Source organism: Cryptomeria japonica, chromosome 6, assembly GCF_030272615.1.
Source record: "Cryptomeria japonica chromosome 6, Sugi_1.0, whole genome shotgun sequence".
Classification (NCBI taxonomy): Eukaryota; Viridiplantae; Streptophyta; class Pinopsida; order Cupressales; family Cupressaceae; genus Cryptomeria; species Cryptomeria japonica.
This window is the reverse complement of record NC_081410.1, coordinates 666877493-666896924: the sequence shown is the minus strand read 5'-3', so window position 1 is coordinate 666896924 and position 19432 is coordinate 666877493. Positions and strand designations below refer to the sequence as shown.

Sequence of the window (19432 nt, the reverse complement as noted above, 5' to 3'; positions counted from 1 at the left end):
CCATCTCTCTGGAACATTCTACACAATCTTATACCTTAACAAGCACCAATAATAAATATGATTATGCGTTTGAGGAAGTATGGTGGATCAGTCCTAAGAAGTGCACAGGCAGCTACTCGAATAAAAAACTTTTGAATTGCTTTTCGATGGAAGAGAGTTACGCATGTTTAACAAATCTCCAGACCAGATTTGGAAGAGTCCTGAAGACGGATTGAATGTTAACGCAGTGCACAGGCAATTGAGGAGGAAGGCTTTCTGGCAATCTTGCTTTGAGGCTGCAGGGTATGAGGAAGCGGAATCAGCATCAGGCAACGTGACGCTCAGCTCCAGTAATCCATCCGCGCTACCCTTTTTGGCATCGCAGTTTAAGGGGTTCTGCAGCCACTGGACCACGACTCAACCTTCCACGCAGCTGCAGAACTGAAGATTGTTGGAGTTGCCGTAAGCGCCGCACACACCATATACGGCACATTGATCTCTTGGTTGAGACAAGAACATGCTCCATTTACCGTCATCAAGCAGAGTATATACTTGCATTCCTCCAGACTTCACTAGGACGAATCGTGAGAGCACACACTTGATAGCCATAGCTGTATAAGTGATATACAAACCGGAGTTAGTATTTTCAACGCTGACATCGTGCAAGCCTCTATTAATTGTCATTTCTGGAATTTGACCCAATAGCGTACAAAATTGTTCCATGTTACCACGAGTTGTTTGGCCCCAGTTGGATCCACGGGACAGGAGAGAAGCCCAGGAGCAGGGTTGAATGAACTTTTCCAGGAGACTAGCTTATGCTGTCCACCAAACCTCATCCCTGGCAACACGGTGTCAACTGAAGGGGTGGATGGAGCAGAGCACATTAAGAATTAACAAATTCAATCACATAGAAAGACACAGAAATTATACAGTCATTATCATGTGCTGCAGCACCAAAACTATATTTTTTATTGCTTGTAAAATTGCATTCAATGCAATATAATCACCTCTTGTTAATAGAGGATTTCATGCAACTCATCTCTACTGAGATTAAATGAGAACTATTATTGCATGTCGGCTGGTTACATGCGGAGACTGTGAGTAAACATTTATCTAAATGCAACCCAATCTTTAGGAATTGCGGAGAGTGAAGTTCAGTTTCAACTGACTACGGAGAATATTATGCAAACTGATTGTCTATTCATGTAACATGCAACATGGACATTAACTAGAGATTTGGCGGTGGAAACTAAAGTTTAACGGTGGATGGTGGCGGGAAAAATTATATTCCAAATCAACGGGATAGTTGTAACTCTGCCAAAAAATTTCAGATTTATTTTCATCAGTGAACATTACAAAATTACCAGAATCTAATATCACAGTCTGGGAGGCCTTTCTCGATATGTTGACCGGCCAAAGAGGCGCGCCCTCTGCGTCGTACAGTTCTAGGTCGCCTTTTTTTTACAGTTTCAAAATGGCAGACCTGTTCCTCGCGGGAGTCTCCCTCTTAGCCACCCAAACGACCGTCTTCTCTGTTATATTGGCATACCAGATGCCGATATACCATTCTTTGAAATTATTGTCTGATTTCTAGTAATCCAGGCGTCCAAGGAAAGAGTATCTCCACCCTCGACTGCAGCACCGTAACTTTTCAGCTGAATAAACACTGTAAAAAGGAAAAACAGGCTTGAGCAGAACTTTTTGTTGGCAGATAAATTAATTACCTTCCAATTTTTCCCAACTTCTGTCTTCCAGAAAATTCTTCCACCGAGTGATTTCTAGAGACTTGAATCCACGTGATTCTTGTGTTGCACTGTTTCAACTGCCCATCATTAATTTTGTAACTAATTCTTATCCAGAGTCTTCTATGTATCTTCTTATAAATTCAATTATAAGGGCCTGTGTTTAGTAGAACCTGTAGTCACATAAATCTGTCCATTTTAATTAAATGAATATTCACTATTTATCTGATTAAAAATCTACTAGCCATCAGTTAATTAAATAAATATTTAATTAATTCATCTCCAAACATTCTTCTATTAATTAAATAAATTATTCAATTTATTTTAATTAATTCATTAAATCAAATTTCAATCAATTAAATAAATAAAATCAATTTATTTAATTAAATCCCCCTTTTCCTCTTTTAAATAAATTAAATAAAACATTTATTTAAATCATTATCCCCACCCCACTTGCATTTTCCTACAAATGCAACTTGCACACATTTTGAAATAAATGAATTTTTATTTTAAATAAAATCTTATTTTCCCTCACCAACCAAATCCACTTGCAAAAATCTAATCCCCTTCTAGATTCTTCTAACCCCTTCCTAATTAGCCTAATCCATCCCCTAAATATTGTCACATTCATAAGCAACATGGAGTCACTTCTCAAAGCCTAAAAGTTTTTGATAACCATTAAAGGCTTTCAACCTTCAACCACTTAATTCCTCAAAGTCTTTGATAGCCATTAAAGGCTTCCAACTTTCAACCACTTAATCCCCCAAAGTCTCCAATAGCCATTAATGGTTAACCCAAACCCTCCTACATGGTTAAAACATTTGTTTTGACTCAACCTCTACCCAACCCAAGGGTCTCATCAGGCCTTTAATGCTTTGACCATGATTATCTCTTAATCATTTGCACAAAGGTTTATCCTTGGATTAACTCCTAATCTAGTGGGTAATCTTAATTTAGGCTTGACCCTTAGCCTTTAGATAACCATGAAGTCTTCTCAGGCATTCAATGCCTCCAACCCCTTTTCTCAACCCAACCCTATGTTGACACTTGTCACCATTTCATTGGTACAAATTGTGCACATGGATCCCCAACTTTCAAGCTTGACCCTTGATTAAACCCTTCAATCCTGGCCATCCATTGCTCCATTTTTCCTATAAATAGAGCCCATTCCTTCATAATCCAGATCCTGAAAACTTGTATGCATCTAAGCTATAGACATTTTAGAGAGCATTTTAGCATAAGCAATCTAACATCTTGTCTTTTTGGTTAAAATACATCATTTTAGCATTAGTATTAGCTTTTTATTTCACATTTAGAGCTATACTATAATCTCAATCCTCCATAAGCATCCATAGTGCAAAAAGCTGCTGAGAGCTACACTATTTTGGAACTTGGAGAGGAGAGGAACAAGGGAGAAGAAGCTAAGGCCATGCTAAGAGGCAGTTGGAGATGTCTCATGATCTTTGTTTTACTTATTAGATATATTAGCATGTCTCTTTGTGTCTCTTTTGGAATGCCTTCATATGTTTAGTTTTAGATTGACTAACACTAATGTTTTTGTGTCTTTTGTGTTCTTTGATCTTAGACTAACCTTGTGCCATTTAGGAGGGCATCATTTGGTGAACCCTACGTGAATCGAACACGCAACCTTCTAATTATTTTTTTGACAACTAACATATTTTGCTTGTTGAAAGTGCCACACAAGTCGCGCTTCGGTGCTAATGAACACGTTTTAGCGCTATCGAAACAATTTCTTTTAGCGCTATTGAAAAAGTTTTAGCGCTATTGACAACATTCTGGCGCTTTTGTCACAATTCTGGCACTATTAAAACTCTTCTGGCGCTTTTGACCTCTTGGATTTTTCTATTCTTTCAGCGCTACGGTGTAAATTAGCGCTTCTATAAGCGCAGACTAGCGCTATTGTATAAATTAGCGCTTCTGTCTAAAAAGCAGACTAGCGCTATTGCGACAGAGTGTTGTCCAAGTCACTTTGTAACCAAAAAATTGAGTATCTTAGGCTTGTGGAAGCCCCCCTTGAACATTGGTTTTTACTAACTTGTTTTTTGTTCATGCAGGTTAACAACCCAACATAAAAATCACAAAATTTTCATTTAGTGCTTAAAAAGAACTTGAAAAACACAAAAAAAAAATAAAAAATATTCATTGCTTTCTAGTTAGGACTCATTTTCTTTTGGTGCTTAAAATTAACAACACAAATTTGATTTCATTGCATCAATTTGGACCTAAAATTTACAATCCACACTTCAAAAATTTGGTGCAAATAAAATATACAATCCACTTGTTTTGATCTTTTTGCAAACAAATTTTTACTTCAAGCAAAACGTGTTTTTCATTAAGTTGACCAGGATTTCCAAATTTTTAGATTACAACACATTTTGCCATTGAAGTTAAAACGAACACCATGACTGTTGGAGCAACATCTCCAAATAGTTAAATCATCTTTGCAAATGCTGGATTAAAAAGAACAAGTGTTTTACATATTTGGCACGCTTGTGCAAAAAGTCAGTCGAGTGGACCTACTTCTAACACACACTATCCTCTCCCTTGGCTCTCGTGGTCCTAGGTGCAAGAGAAAAGTGTTAGTAACACTCAAACTTTATCTTTTTAAGAGAGGCCTGCCAAGGGATCGATACTCTTGGGAATGACCTCGAGCGGTAAATCCTTCGAGCCGCTATAGAAATCAGGTCAGAGCGAAAGCTGTAGCCTTGGGTATAGCTGTTCCTACAGTGTAACTGGCCGAAAGGACAAATGGGCCCCACCACCAGTTACAAGGCTCTTAAGTGAGTCACTGCAGAATGAACTTATGTCCAAAGCCATCGAACATGACTAAACACCTTTAAGTAGAATCCCACCCGTTCTATTGATTGAGGATATTTGAGATATAATTTAGTGCAAGAGCATAGATGGTTTTGCTCCCAAGATACTCACCATACATATTTCCTTGAGTAGAAACATAGCTTTTTGAAAAGTCACTTGTGGCTTGATAAAAGTGGTGACTCCCCTATCATAGGGATCATCTATTTGTTATGCTCGTGCAAGACTTAGTATATCACATCCTTATCTGCCACGGCAGGATTCATAAGGTATGTAGTACCAAAGTCGAAGAAATATCAAGATGTGGGCTAAATTTATCACAACTGGCCATTTGACCTTAGGGATAAAAAGTGTTTGAAGTGTATTCGTTTTACAGACCTAGTGCAAATTGAGCCGACTTCAGGCTTTGGAAATACACCTTAAAATAAATCTAAAGGAAGGGTAAAAAAAAAAAAAAAAAAAACAAGTTCAAGGATTGGGTTGATCTAGACCCATACTCATTTGTGCCTTTGAGGCTACAATCTTGTGTTTGTGTGCTTGCTTTGTTTTCTTGTCAAAGAAAAATCAGAAAATCACTTTCAAAAACAAAGTACTCATCCAACATTTCTCAAAAACAACCAAAAAAATACCAAAAACAAAGTGCAAACAACACAAAGTCACAACTTTTATGACCATTCTTCACATCTTGCGAAAGAAGAAGCGTCATCAAAATATCAACTTGAAAAGAAGACAATTGAGCTCAAAGGCTTTAATCAAAAGGAGGAAATTCTTCTATATCAATCGACAAATCTTTGTCTCCCATAGAGTCTTTCTACATCGCATGCGTCTATACCTTCAAGGTAAAACAAACGAGTTTGATTCAGAATCATTGAACCACAGAGCTTTTATGCAATATAGAGCTCTGAGTTATCACAAAAATCAAGGAGGAAAGATTAATCCCAATTTCTTCCCAAACATCTGTATCACCTACAACACAGCTCGAGAAGTGCCACCAACGCCTGAAAGGGAAGAAGAAGAGTTTGTCCCATTTGTGACACAAAGTTTTTATTGAAAGTTGAAAAACAAAACATCCAGCATCTTATTCATACATCATCACTTCATCATCAATCCATTCCAACTCTCAAAACATTAAGAGGTTCTTGCTCCAAGTTCTCTTTTTAGATATTGCTTGAATCAAACGCATCACATCACTTTTTAGATTGTTTCTACATCTAGGATAAGCTCATCCTAAGAGACACATCTACGCAGGTTAAAACTAGTTCATGAGTGAATCCTCTCATTGCTAGGTAGTCCAATCTGTAACACATCTCAGATTTCCCTACACCTTATCACATCAAATCTTATCAAAACAAACAAGCAATTCAAAAAAGGAATTTCGGTTACATCTACCTTAAAGTGCTAGAGATCCACATACAACACAAATCACCAACCATCAATCTTTCATTTCATCACCAACTAATCATCATCTTCAATCAACTTCAACACAAACTTGCAAACAAAATGGCTCAAACCCGATCACGATCAAGGCAACGAGAAATAGAAATTGAGGAAGAAGAAGACGACAATCTCAATCCTCCATAAGCATCCATAGTGCAAAAAGCTGCTGAGAGCTACACTATTTTGGAACTTGGAGAGGAGAGGAACAAGGGAGAAGAAGCTAAGGCCATGCTAAGAGGCAGTTGGAGATGTCTCATGATCGCAAAAATACCAAAAAAATTCAAAACAATTCAAAATCCAAAAAAAAAACAATGAAAAACCATAAAAAATAAACAAAAACATGGCAACACCTTGTACATACTCATCCATGCAGATACCAAAACAAGCATTGATAAAATACTCACACAATGACCACTTACCAATCAACCACACAATCCACACCAACAATCCAAACTGTTTTTAAACAAGGATGTATCCTTCCTTACCAAAACGAAGACAAAAGTGACGTTTTCTTTGACAAGAAAATTATGTTAAAGCTATCAAATACTTGGTTGATTTGTGAGTACAATCCTTTGTTTATCTGTATCGGGATCTTTTCAGCATTGTTTTATATCGCTTGCGCATTAATTCCGATGAAGTTCTGGGGCATGTACTAATGGTGTCTACGTGGGAAGTTCACCAAGCTACGTGATCTTATGCAAAATGCAGTCATAGATCATTATGGCTTGCTGACTACAGCATATACCTCGACCATATGGGCATGAACCATTACCAAGGATCCTTATTCTTTATTCTTTATGTATATACTATTTGTTTGCAGGTACAATGCTCTTCCTTTGGTTCCTCCTACCTCATCCAAACTGGATAAAGGTGTTATCTCTTAGTACGGTATGCACTTGTCTCAGGATATGATCAGCCTAAGATCAAGGAGGACGATCCAAGTCATGCATGAACGGAGATAATCCTTGTCTGTTCCACAAGCAATACTCTGGTCAACTTGATCCATTATATCAAGTTGCTTGTATTAACTTGCTATATAAAATCCATGAAAGGAATACTCAGGTCATCTTGAATCATTATGTCAAGATGCTTGTATTCTCTTCCAACATTTTAAAGCTCAATGATGAAAATAGAGCACTATGGATCGTCATCTCATCTCATCTGTATATATTGCATTTCGTTGCATTCCACCCATCCATACATTCATAATAGCTACATATCATGCATACATAGTCATAATAATGCATACTCTATTTTCCTCTTCTTCCATAGGAATGAGTCATAGGTTCTCCATTTCTTCTATCTAACATCGAACGCCCCCCCTCACCCTCCCCATCTCGATAATCAACATCACATACCCTACATCGTTTCTCAATCAACCCAATCAAGCCACGTTCATCACCATCCATCTCTAAATAGGAGGGCTTGTGTTTCCTATGCTAAGTCATCCAATAAGCCAAGCAAGTTACTCTGTCTGCACAGGTACATTGACTCACGCACACCTAGACTATCAACAAATACTCTGATCAAGTATCTTCGGGTCGCAACAGGTAATCGATTATGGTAATCCTAGACTACATCAGGCATTTATCATAATGACCTAGTCTCAATGGGGCTGCCATGATTCCCCACAACCATCCATCACATGCACACACTATCAATTGATCAACCAATCAAACACAATCCAATGGACAATTACATCAATTGTCTACATCTCAACGAGTATTTTGCTTCATATACCTTGACTTCATCGGGCAATTACATCAATTGTCTAAGTCACATCAGGTCACTTTGATTCACTTACTTAGACTTTATCTTGTCCAAGCAAACAACTAGCATCAACTGTCATGCTTTGACTTGACCGGGGCAATTAAACCGATTGCACCAGATTGTTCAACCCATTTTTGATCAATTGTATAGCATCAATCCAAACCCCACACTACATCTGCTATGTATCTCTTGCATGACCTCAGGGTACTTGCTGGCTTGTTGTTTCTTCATATTCACTCCATTTTCTCCCATTCTTTCATCATTAGTTCTAATTTCTTCTATTCTACCTCCCTTCCAATTTTCATTCTTTTTCGAGAGATCGCCCGATTTTTTGAAATTTTTCGGCCCATCTCTCGAGGGGGCATACCACCCATTAAATTCACATTTTATGGGGCATTTCTTCACACCTATTTTTCTTTCTTTGAAACGACGCGATAAACCACACTGTCTCAAAGAGGGGCAAATGTAGTCACATAAATCTGTCCATTTTAATTAAATGAATATTCACTATTTATTTGATTAAAAATCTACTAGCCATCAGTTAATTAAATAAATATTTAATTAATTCATCTCCAAACATTCTTCTATTAATTAAATAAATTATTCAATTTATTTTAATTAATTCATTAAATCAAATTTCAATCAATTAAATAAATAAAATCAATTTATTTAATTAAATCCCCCTTTTCCTCTTTTAAATAAATTAAATAAAACATTTATTTAAATCATTATCCCCACCCCACTTGCATTTTCCTACAAATGCAACTTGCACACATTTTGAAATAAATGAATTTTTATTTTAAATAAAATCCTATTTTCCCTCACCAACCAAATACACTTGCAAAAATCTAATCCCCTTCTAGATTCTTCTAACCCCTTCCTAATTAGCCTAATCCATCCCCTAAATATTGTCACATTCATAAGCAAAATGGAGTCACTTCTCAAAGCCTAAAAGTCTTTGATAACCATTAAAGGCTTTCAACCTTCAACCACTTAATTCCTCAAAGTCTTTGATAGCCATTAAAGGCTTCCAACTTTCAACCACTTAATCCCCCAAAGTCTCCAATAACCATTAATGGTTAACCCAAACCATCCTACATGGTTAAAACATTTGTTTTGACTCAACCTCTACCCAACCCAAGGGTCTCATCAGGCCTTTAATGCTTTGACCATGATTATCTTTTAATCATTTGCACAAAGGTTTATCCTTGGATTAACTCCTAATCTAGTGGGTAATCTTAATTTAGGCTTGACCCTTAGCCTTTAGATAACCATGAAGTCTTCTCAGGCATTCAATGCCTCCAACCCCTTTTCTCAACCCAACCCTATGTTGACACTTGTCACCATTTCATTGGTACAAATTGTGCACATGGATCCCCAACTTTCAAGCTTGACCCTTGATTAAACCTTTCAATCCTGGCCATCCATTGCTCCATTTTTCTTATAAATAGAGCCCATTCCTTCATAATCCAGATCCTGAAAACTTGTATGCATCTAAGCTATAGACATTTTAGAGAGCATTTTAGCATAAGCAATCTAACATCTTGTCTTTTTGGTTAAAATACATCATTTTAGCATTAGTATTAGCTTTTTATTTCACATTTAGAGCTATACTACAATCTCAATCCTCCATAAGCATCCATAGTGCAAAAAGTTGCTGAGAGCTACACTATTTTGGAACTTGGAGAGGAGAGGAACGAGGGAGAAGAAGCTAAGGCCATGCTAAGAGGCAGTTGGAGATGTCTCATGATCTTTGTTTTACTTATTAGATATATTAGCATGTCTCTTTGTGTCTCTTTTGGAATGCCTTCATATGTTTAGTTTTAGATTGACTAACACTAATGTTTTTGTGTCTTTTGTGTTCTTTGATCTTAGACTAACCTTGTGCCATTTAGGAGGGCATCAGAACCCATTTCTGGGTTTCTCTTGTCTCTTCTCCTCTGTATTTCTATGTTTCTGTTGTTTTTATCATGGTATGGTACATGATCAAAAGATCTTGTAGAGCTCATTTATGGGTTTCTCTCCTATCTCTTCTCCTCTGTATTTCTATATTTCTGTTGTTTTTATCATGGGACCACTTCAACAGCAGACACTCTAACCTGCACTTAAACTCGTTTTCTCACTCTTTGAAAATGGAAGCTTTAGATCCCTCTGAATCCTCCGGCTCTCAATCTTCCTGCTTGGCAGTGGCAGAATATCCACATATCATAAGCCAATGATCTGGAGGCTTTGTAAATGCTGAGATCTTCTCCTTCCAAGGAGACGGCTTCTACTTCTTCCTTCACCGGCTTCAAACAATAGATTCTTCTAGTATGCTCTCCCTCAAGTTCTTCTCACTCCAAGCAACTCATAAACCATCGGTGGAAGTTGTGTGCAAAGTGAAAGTCAATCATTGGAGAAGTGGGACAAGTGTGGCAAGTATGTGAAAGTCACGCGTGGAGCTTGAAGGTGTGATGATTTGTGCATCATTAAAGCATTGTTGTTCCCCATAGTATTGTTTGTGAATGGGCATAGTTAAATGAGTTTGTTTCTTTTTGGAAAAATATTTAAAGGCAAAACAGAAGTGTGTGTTCTATCTAAGTTTGTGTAAGGGGTGCATGATCAATGGTATCCGACACCTTGAAAGTGTTTGGTTTAATAAATTGATGAATCATGTATCTGAAAAGCATTCCTATAGAACTGAGCACAGTGGTAGGTTACCTATGTGTCTCGGTAGATGGTTTGGTTTTTATATGGACTCAATAATTTTAGGAAAAAATTCCACAGTGATGAAAGTTTTCTCATCACAATGGTCATTGGAACCATGTTAGTGCTGAGTCTCTTGTGATGATTTGTGGTAAGCCAAAACCACTTGTTTGGGTAAAAAAACCCAAAGTAATAAGAAATTCAAAGTGATTGTATCAATTGGGGAAAACCCAAATGGTTATGGGTAAACCGGTTAAAAACCCAAAAGTTATTGTAAAAGAGAAGTTTGTAGCGAATCGGTTAAGAGTAAACTCTGAAAACCCAAAATGATTAGGGGAAACATAATTTGTTGTAAATGGGTACCTAAAAAGGCTTGAGACCACGACCCATCCTAATTCATTTATGGGGGGATATCAAAAACAATTTGATAATTAATTTACGGGGGGATGTTGGCAATAAATTAATTATCCTCAAGATTTTCTTAGAAACTTCTGTCTTCCGAAAATTCCTCCACCGAATGACTTCTAAAAACTTGAATCCACGTGATTCTTGTGTTGCACTATTTCAACTGCCCATCATTAATTTTGTAACTAACTCTTATCCAGAGTCTTCTATGTATCTTCTTATAAATTCAATTGTAAAGGCATTTGTTTAGTTGACCCCATTTATGGGTTTCTTCTGTCTCTTCTCCTCTGTATTTCTGGTGTTTTTATCACTTTTCCCTGATTTCAACCATCGCGGAAGTGTTGGGCATGGAACGGACCTCCCTCTAGCCTTAAAATACAAGGGAAATATATGGTAAGGTGGAAGTTTCCCCGATAGAGAAACGTCCCTTCCAATGGGCCCTTCAATTTAGAAAGTAGTGCACTAAAGATGCCCAATTTTCCGAACATGTAAACTGCAGATTCCGGAATTGTTTTTTTTACATTTATTAAATAGATTAAAAATCAATGATTTAATTTTTTAATTTATTTATAACCAAAATTGTCTTGTCAGTATTTTCAGTTTCTAGGAGATTCATACGAAAGAAACTGGAATGCATGCAGTCACATAAAACAATTTTGACATGAAATTTGCATCACTTCAAAGACACTGCTTTAAATTTAATGGCTGGAAAACAACTGTATTTAGGCTTTTCGAAATAGTTCTGTTTTTTAATTCGGGAAGAGAGTATATGGTCTCATTTAGGTTGGAGGGAAATTGTTGAAGAGAACCACCCTTCGAAAAAATAAGTTAACGGTCAAAATAAATTTAGCATGGAAAATTCGTCTCTCTCGTGGGAAAGGGTGCGGAGAAACGTTGCTCGGCAGACAAGCCCAGAAAAGTATTTGTTCACATATAGGATGAACCAAAATTTTTAAAGGCAAGTCCAGTCACATGGAAACGCTGCTCGGCAAACGAGTTCAGTCAACGTAAATGCATAAGTCAGTTGTCGTAGTCAATAATAAACACTGAAGCCATCCGGGGAAGGCAACGTCTATCCAGCACCCACAAGAGCGGATATTGATAATGTATTATTGACTTGTAAATATTACTGTTTTAATTAAAAAGTATTAATAAATGTTTTAGAAAATGCAAAATTATAATCAATTTTAATAAATGTCATTAATATATCAAAATATATGCAGTTATTCACCATTTTATGTGACTGTTCATGCATTCGAGTTTCACAAAAGGTTTGCCCTTTTTGCAACTTGAGAACGTGGAAACTGAAAAGCTTTTTTATCTTAGAGTGAGAGCACTCAAAGATAGTAGGGATAAGTTTTTCAATATCTTAACTACTAGCATGTAGTATAATTTATTCAACGAGGAGTATATCGAAAAGTTGGGAGTACTCATCATCAACTTGCACGGGCAAATAACTGATCTGCAAAAGTCGATTTTGAATGGACAAGTTGTCTATAGGCTATCCTTAACCTCATGGATGTTAAAATTGATTTCTTTCCTTTCTTTCTTACTAGTAATCATACCTTGGTGTGCAATGGATATGTCAAAGAGGTGTGGAAGGTGAAGTAGGAAAACTTTTAGTCTATATTTGGCATATATGTGAATTGGATGTTAAAGAATTGTAGGTAGAGAGCTTGCTCTGTATGAAATGAAATCAAAATAGGCTTAGTTTTTTTTAATTTAAGAGAAATAGAAGCCCTTTACAAGAGGAAGCATTTTTCAAAATCCTCAATATTAACACTAAACAACAATGAGAGTACTAAAGGCAAATCAATTCGTAAGTGTTAGTAACTTTGACAGATAAATTAATTTACATTATAGAGATCAATTACGTATCTCCAATATCAAGTTGTTGACATGAAAAATATTATCAATGTCCAATAGATTGTTAGATTGGAGGCAATTGTTTAAAACACTTCATACAATGTCCAATAGAGTGTTACACAACTATGGCTTATCTCTTGAAATAGTGAGTTTGATTGCAAAAAAGAGAAGTCTTGGCTACTACAAGAATGTAGAAAATTTTGAGCAAAGCTTCACTATGTGAGAAAGAGAGTGAGAGATCAAATGATCAGAGAGTGTAAATGTGAGAGAAAAGTGAGTTTTGTTGCTTGGAATGAGCAAGAATAGTTGTTTGAGAAATTTTTATGTGAAGGGAAGCATGTCAATTTTATATAATATTTTATATATTTTTACTAGTGGTTTCAAATAATTATCTAAATCTTGAGCACTTGGAATGGTCATTCTCACCCTAGAAATATTTCAATGGTATCGACTCTCATAGTTGTGGAAGACTTTGGAGAACCTTTGTAAAAATATGTATGCTTACACTAATGTTGTAAATTGTGCCCTTTGCATTTATGCCACTTACACATTGAGCCTAGTGCATTTATGACAAATATCATGATCACAGTTTTATAGTTCTAACTTCATGGATTGTAAAGATGAACTTTTATTAGCATGTGGTTCAAATTTGGGATCATTTTGATTAGATAGTAGTGTTTCGTGCAAACACTTCAAAATAGTCCATATTAAATAGGTTATTCCATATCATAGCCCACTTCGCATTGCTAACAACCTCCTTGATTGTAATCTTGGGTTTTATCCAAAGGGGAAGGTCTTTAGGGTTTCCTTTTCTTATTCATAGCTGATTGTTTGAGGACATAGAGACCTTCAACCACCATATCATGCATTGGGGTAATAGGGGAGCCGAGATAAGAAAGGGATTTGATAGCAATAGGGATTTGCAAGCGTTTCTTTTTACTAGAGTTCGAGGAATCCAACATAGTAGCGTTTGGGGGCGAATCAGAATAGGGGGATTTTGAATCCATGAATTGTTTATGCAAGCAAAGGGCCAAGTGAAAGTTATAAAAGAAAAAAATCAGCCCTTAGTAGAGGGGAAAAATGTTTTCATTAAAAATTTCTTATCAAAGTAAGTTGGTGAGAAAGGCTTAACAAGACAATTAAATATTCTAATCCATCATTTTAAAGATTCACAATACAAGGAAGATGGCCTTCTTGGAATGAATAAGGCAACAAAGTTAAGTTATATTTCCTTGCATATTTAAGAAAACAATTTCCCAAATCTTACAATAAAAAAATCATGATTTGCACAAGGTTTATCCATATATTGTTGGAAAGGGATACTTACAACATCTCCACTTGAAACATTATGTGAAGATGTAACCAAAACAAGATGAATGCAATGGTCAATTGTCTCTACCCATGTAAATTGCATGCAACCATATAAAATGTATGTGTGTTCTTTGTATAGATTGTTAGCTCAAACGCGCTTCTAAGCTTGGATATTAATATTCATGAGGTTTTAGGTTTGGATATAAATATTTGTGAGGTTCTAGGCTCAAATATGAACATTCAAAAGAAATAATGTTTATTTTAAAAATTGGGTTATAAAATTAAATTTTAGATTTTAAATCTATTGTTATAATTTATACATTGAATGGTGAGCCTTACATAAAATGAATTCTTGCAGGTACATTAATGCTTGGTGATGTAAGTCTCAAAAATGGGTATTAAATGCACATTACTTGGAAGAGAAAGACTTGGCAATTGTGTGTAATATACTAGAAGTTGTACATTACATCCTATTTTGGTTTAGTTTTAAATGAGATGTTACATACTTGTATGTTTTAAATTATCAAGTACGTAATTAATATAACAATAATATTGTATGTCTTAGGCAAAAGAGTTATAAGATTACATAAGATCAAACTATTAAATATAAAGACTACAAAATATTTTAGTATGTAATCTTTATTAACAATAAAATAGATTGACTTAATTCTAATATGAAACTATATTTTGACTATTATTATTTGTATTTTTTATCAAATATAAATAATTATATATATATATATAAATAAATTATGATTTATATTTTAAAATTATGTATTGTAAAATTGTTCTATTAAAAAAAATACCCTCACAATTATTATGAATCCTCCACTAATGCAAATTAGATAAAGCCCATGCCAAAAGTCTTTATATTTTAACTCCTTGTTGCCCTTCTCCATGACTTTACCATGCACACAATTGCTTGAGTGTTTATTATTACTTTGCGGACTAGAGGTCTGACTTATGTAAGTCCATTAAAATTGAGTTGACTGGACTTGTCTGCCATTAAATGGTGCAAATTTTGTCTCAAATTATTAGGTGTGACAGCTCTTTAGTAATGAATCTGCAGCTTACACGTTGGAAAATTGGGCGTGTTTGGTGAACTACTTCCTAAATTGACTATGAATCATTCCGGTCTGAACTAACCATTTATAGGGCACCTACTTCCCTTTCCATGATTATGTGTTTTCATTTAGTTTTACAAAACAATGAATAATTATTTATATTTTGATATATTACTTAAATATATTAAAATAAATTATAATTTATATTTTAAATAAAATTATTAATAATTTTATTTACGAACAATAATAAAAATTCTCCTATTATGACAATTGTTAGTACATACCGAATTTTGAATCCCTCCCTTCTTGCAGATTAGATAAAACCCACGCCAAAAGTCTTTGTATTTAAACTCCTTTGTTTCTCTTCTCCGTGACTTTAACATGCCCGCAATTATCGCTCTTCGCTATTATTATTGACTTTGCACGTACGTTACAATTGATTTGACTGGACTTGTCTGCCCAGCAACGTTTCTTGGAACCCTTTCCCATGCAACACAAGAAACGAATTTCCATAATTTTCCATGCGCTTTAGATCAAAGACTATAATTTTGACCGTCAACTTAGTTTTTTAAATGGCGGTTCTTAAAAATCTCCGTCCAATCTAAACGTGAACAAATACTCTCTTCCTAAAACATTTAATTTCGAAAAGCCTAAATAAAGTTTTCTGTCAATAAAATTTGAGGCATTGCCTTGTGGTGCAAATTATTATATGTGACAGTGTGCATGCATTACAAGCTCTTTAGGATGAATCTGCAGTTTACACGTCCCGGAATATGGGCCTTTTTATTGAACTCCTTTCTAAATTAATGGGCTTCTGGAAGTGACGTTTCTCTTTCAGTCAAATTTCCATCTTAGCATTTATTTTCCTTGTACTTAAACGCTACAGGGACGTTCGTTCCATACTTCACACTTCACCGATGGGGGATATCCCGGAAAAGTTCCTCTTAAGCCGGTTTTTGGTTTTTACAGTGTTTAGTCAACTGAGCAGTTATGCTGCTGTAGTCGAGGGTGGAGATACTCTTTCCTTGGGCGCCTCAATTACTGGAAATCAGACAATAATTTCAGAGAATGGCACATTTGAATTGGGGTTCTTCAGCCCAAATGGAACCACTAACTGGTATATAGGCATCTGGTATGCCAATATAACAGAGAAGACTATTGTTTGGGTGGCTAACAGGGAGAATCCCGCGAGAAATAGGTCTGGGGTTTTGAAGCTGTCAAAGGAAGGTGATCTCGAACTGTTCGATGCAGAGGGCGCCTCTCTTTGGTCGGCCGACACATCGAACAAGGCCTCCCGAGCTGTGATATTAGACTCTGGTAATTTGGTAATGCTCAGTGATGAAAATAAATTTGAAACTGTTTGGCAGAGTTTCGACTATCCTGTTGGCACCTTGTTGCCAGGGATGAGGTTCGGTGGACAGCAAAAGCTAGTCTCTTGGAAAAGTTCATTGGATCCTGCTCCTGGGCTTTTCTCGTATCAGTCAGATCCATCAGGGGTCAAACAATTGGTGCTGATATGGAACAGTTCTGTACAGTATTGGGGAAGCGGAACTTGGGACGGCAATGCTTTCAGTCAAATTCCAGAAATGAGAAACAAAGTTTTCTACAATATCAGCGTAGAAAATACAAACTCTGCTTTGTATGTCACATATACATCGATGGGTATCAAGAATGCGCTCTCACGTTTTGTCCTAGTTAATTCTGGAGGAACGCAACTATATGGCCTGCTTGATGACGCTAAATGGAGCTTGTAGTGGTCTCAACCGAGAAATCAATTTGCCGTATATGGTTTGTGTGGCGCTTACGGGATCTGCAACTCCAACAATCTTCAGTTCTGCAGCTGCATGGAAGGCTTCAGCCCCACAGACTCCATTTGAAAAAAAAAATATAAAAAAAATATATTCAAAAATTATTCAAAATATAATTGAAACTTCTTAAATAAAATTTTTAAAAAATAATATAAAATATATTAAGAAAAGTAAAAAATTTAAAGGGGCCCTCCCTGCAGTCCCGTGGTGGAAATATTTCCCCCGCTGCACAAGGCCGTGTAAAAAATTTATTTGACCTGTCGTACGGAACATAAAAATAAGACACTGGCTATGCAGCAATTTATACCGCACCCCATAGCCCCCTACTTTTTAGCCTTCCGTGCCTGCCTCTTCCTGCAACATCGTGCAACCCTCTCCCGTCCGTGCAAACGTTTGCGGCATCTAAAAGTGTGCCCTCCGTTAAAGGGATTACGCTGCTCTTTAAAAAAAAATTATTTATACAAATTCCTTTAACGGAGGGCACACTTTTCGATGCCGCAAAGGTTTGCACGGACGGGAGAGGGTTGCAGGAAGAGGCAGGCACGGAAGGCTAAAAGTAGGGGGCGGTATAAATTGCTGCATAGCCAGTGCCTGTGGGTACAAGCACCATGCAAACGTCGTCACTACCTGAATAACAACAGATGGATCCTCTCTGTCAAACCGTCAATGCTGCAAACCGTACATGTTCCAGCATGAAGAAAAAAGTGCCGTGAGAAATCAGAAACCTTCCAAAAACTGTGCAGATTGAAATTCAGCTGTGTCCTCTTCAAAATGATTTACCTGATTTATCAGTCCTGAAATTGTTTGTATCCATGTGACAACTTTCCGGTCATAAATTCAAGATTGAGTGTATTATGCGTTCAAAAAGTAATTTCCACCTACCACCAAGTAATAGTATAAATTTCTGATGTGAAAGCAATTTGCAGTTGTCGTCCTTACCTCAAGGATTGGCCAAGTAGCTATAGAAGAGGAACCTTTTAAACCCAAGACACACACAGCCCATTACATCCGTAATAATCTAATCTGTAATCGCACTCGATAAGTCCACATCATCAATGACAGGATGAACATTAAACTGACGCAAATGTCTTAATATTTATTACACGTCACCTATATGTATATCGTCAAGTACATTATCTTGACTGGAAATTTGCGCCACTTGAGAGGAGACCTTGTTCCAAGGCTTGCCAAATATGCTAGTGATCAATCTTGTTGGACTCTAAGGATGATTTATTGAGAAGTTGGAATTAATATTTGTGAATGATGGTACTTTAGATTTTTGTCATCACATCAAAAGCACGTATTTGTGGTGGAGAGGGATCTCATCGTGGATATAGTCGCTACACCAACACCTCCCACACGATATAGCCGGATATAACCACATAACATGTATGATTTGTACCCACTACGTACCACATCGATAAGCCAGACTTACGCAAATGAAGAGTCTAGGGCTTGAGCAACTCGAATCAATGACCTGCCTCTGTGATACCATGTAGATTTTTGCCGTCACACCAAAAGCATGTACTTGTGGTGGAGAGGGATCTCATCTTGGATATAGTCATTACGCCAACATATTAGTGGTGATGATGAATCACGGAGTGTGATTCGAAACGTTGATGGGAAAAAAATACACACAATCGAATCCAGAAAAATTCATAAGAATATTAGTGGTGGTTAATTTCAACATATTCATTGTTGATTGTGGATCGTTGCGCGTCTATACATTCACTGCAGCTAGTCTAAGATCCAAATTCTCTATTGTTGATTGTGGATCTTTCTTGCATTTGACTTCAGATCCCACACAAATTGTGGATCTTGATTGTGATCTTTGTTTCCTTTGCCTCTACGATGGTTTTCATTTTAGATAGCAAGTATTGTAATGTAATCTACAGTAATTAATATTAACATTCTGATTCTGCATGTTCTGTTTTTTCACTGCTCTATTCTTCTCTGTGTTTTATTTGCAATTTTTTTTTTCTTCTTTCAGCTAGATCTTGAGCCTAATTTGCAGGTAAAGTTGCAATTTTTCATGGTATCAAAGCACCGGGATTAGGAAGAAGGAAATTTTTTATTTTTTTTTCTTGCAGGAATAGTGAATCAGAGCTTAAAGAATGGAGTTTCCAGCCTATTCTCTTCTCACTACATATAACTATTTCAAATGGAAGCCAAAGATTCTTCTTTAGCTGAGAAGTAGAGGCTTATATCGAGTAGTTATGGCAACATAGGTTGAACCCAATTCTGATGTGGAAAAATCCAAATATTTCAACAAGATGGATGACACCTACGGTCTCTTATGCTTGTCCATGTCTCCAGAATTGTTGTTTCATGTTGAAGGATGCAAAAGTCCAAATAAAGTTTGGACTACGTTGGAGACTTTTTTTGGAAAGCAAGATGAGATGAGGAGTCACATTCTTGAAAATGAGCTCAACTCATTAGATCCAATTTTTTTTGATAATATTCAAGACTTCTTCACCAAGTTCAAGGCCATATTAGTCCAACTAAAAGGATGTGGAATCGACAAATCCAA

General features: G+C 36.4%; 1 protein-coding gene across 1 annotated transcript; it reads left to right on the top strand.

Annotated features, from left to right (window-relative positions):
• Positions 1-16011: 16011 nt before the first annotated feature.
• On the top strand, positions 16012-16848 carry LOC131058437 (G-type lectin S-receptor-like serine/threonine-protein kinase At2g19130). The gene has a single exon (XM_057992261.2). The coding sequence runs from the start codon at positions 16012-16014 to the stop codon at positions 16846-16848; it is 837 nt and encodes a 278-aa protein (XP_057848244.2).
• The last annotated feature ends 2584 nt before the right edge of the window (positions 16849-19432 follow it).

Bases quoted from the DNA above. Each gene is read 5' to 3' on its own strand.
- LOC131058437 (XM_057992261.2), top strand. From the start codon at position 16,012: ATGGGGGATATCCCGGAAAAGTTCCTCTTAAGCCGGTTTTTGGTTTTT.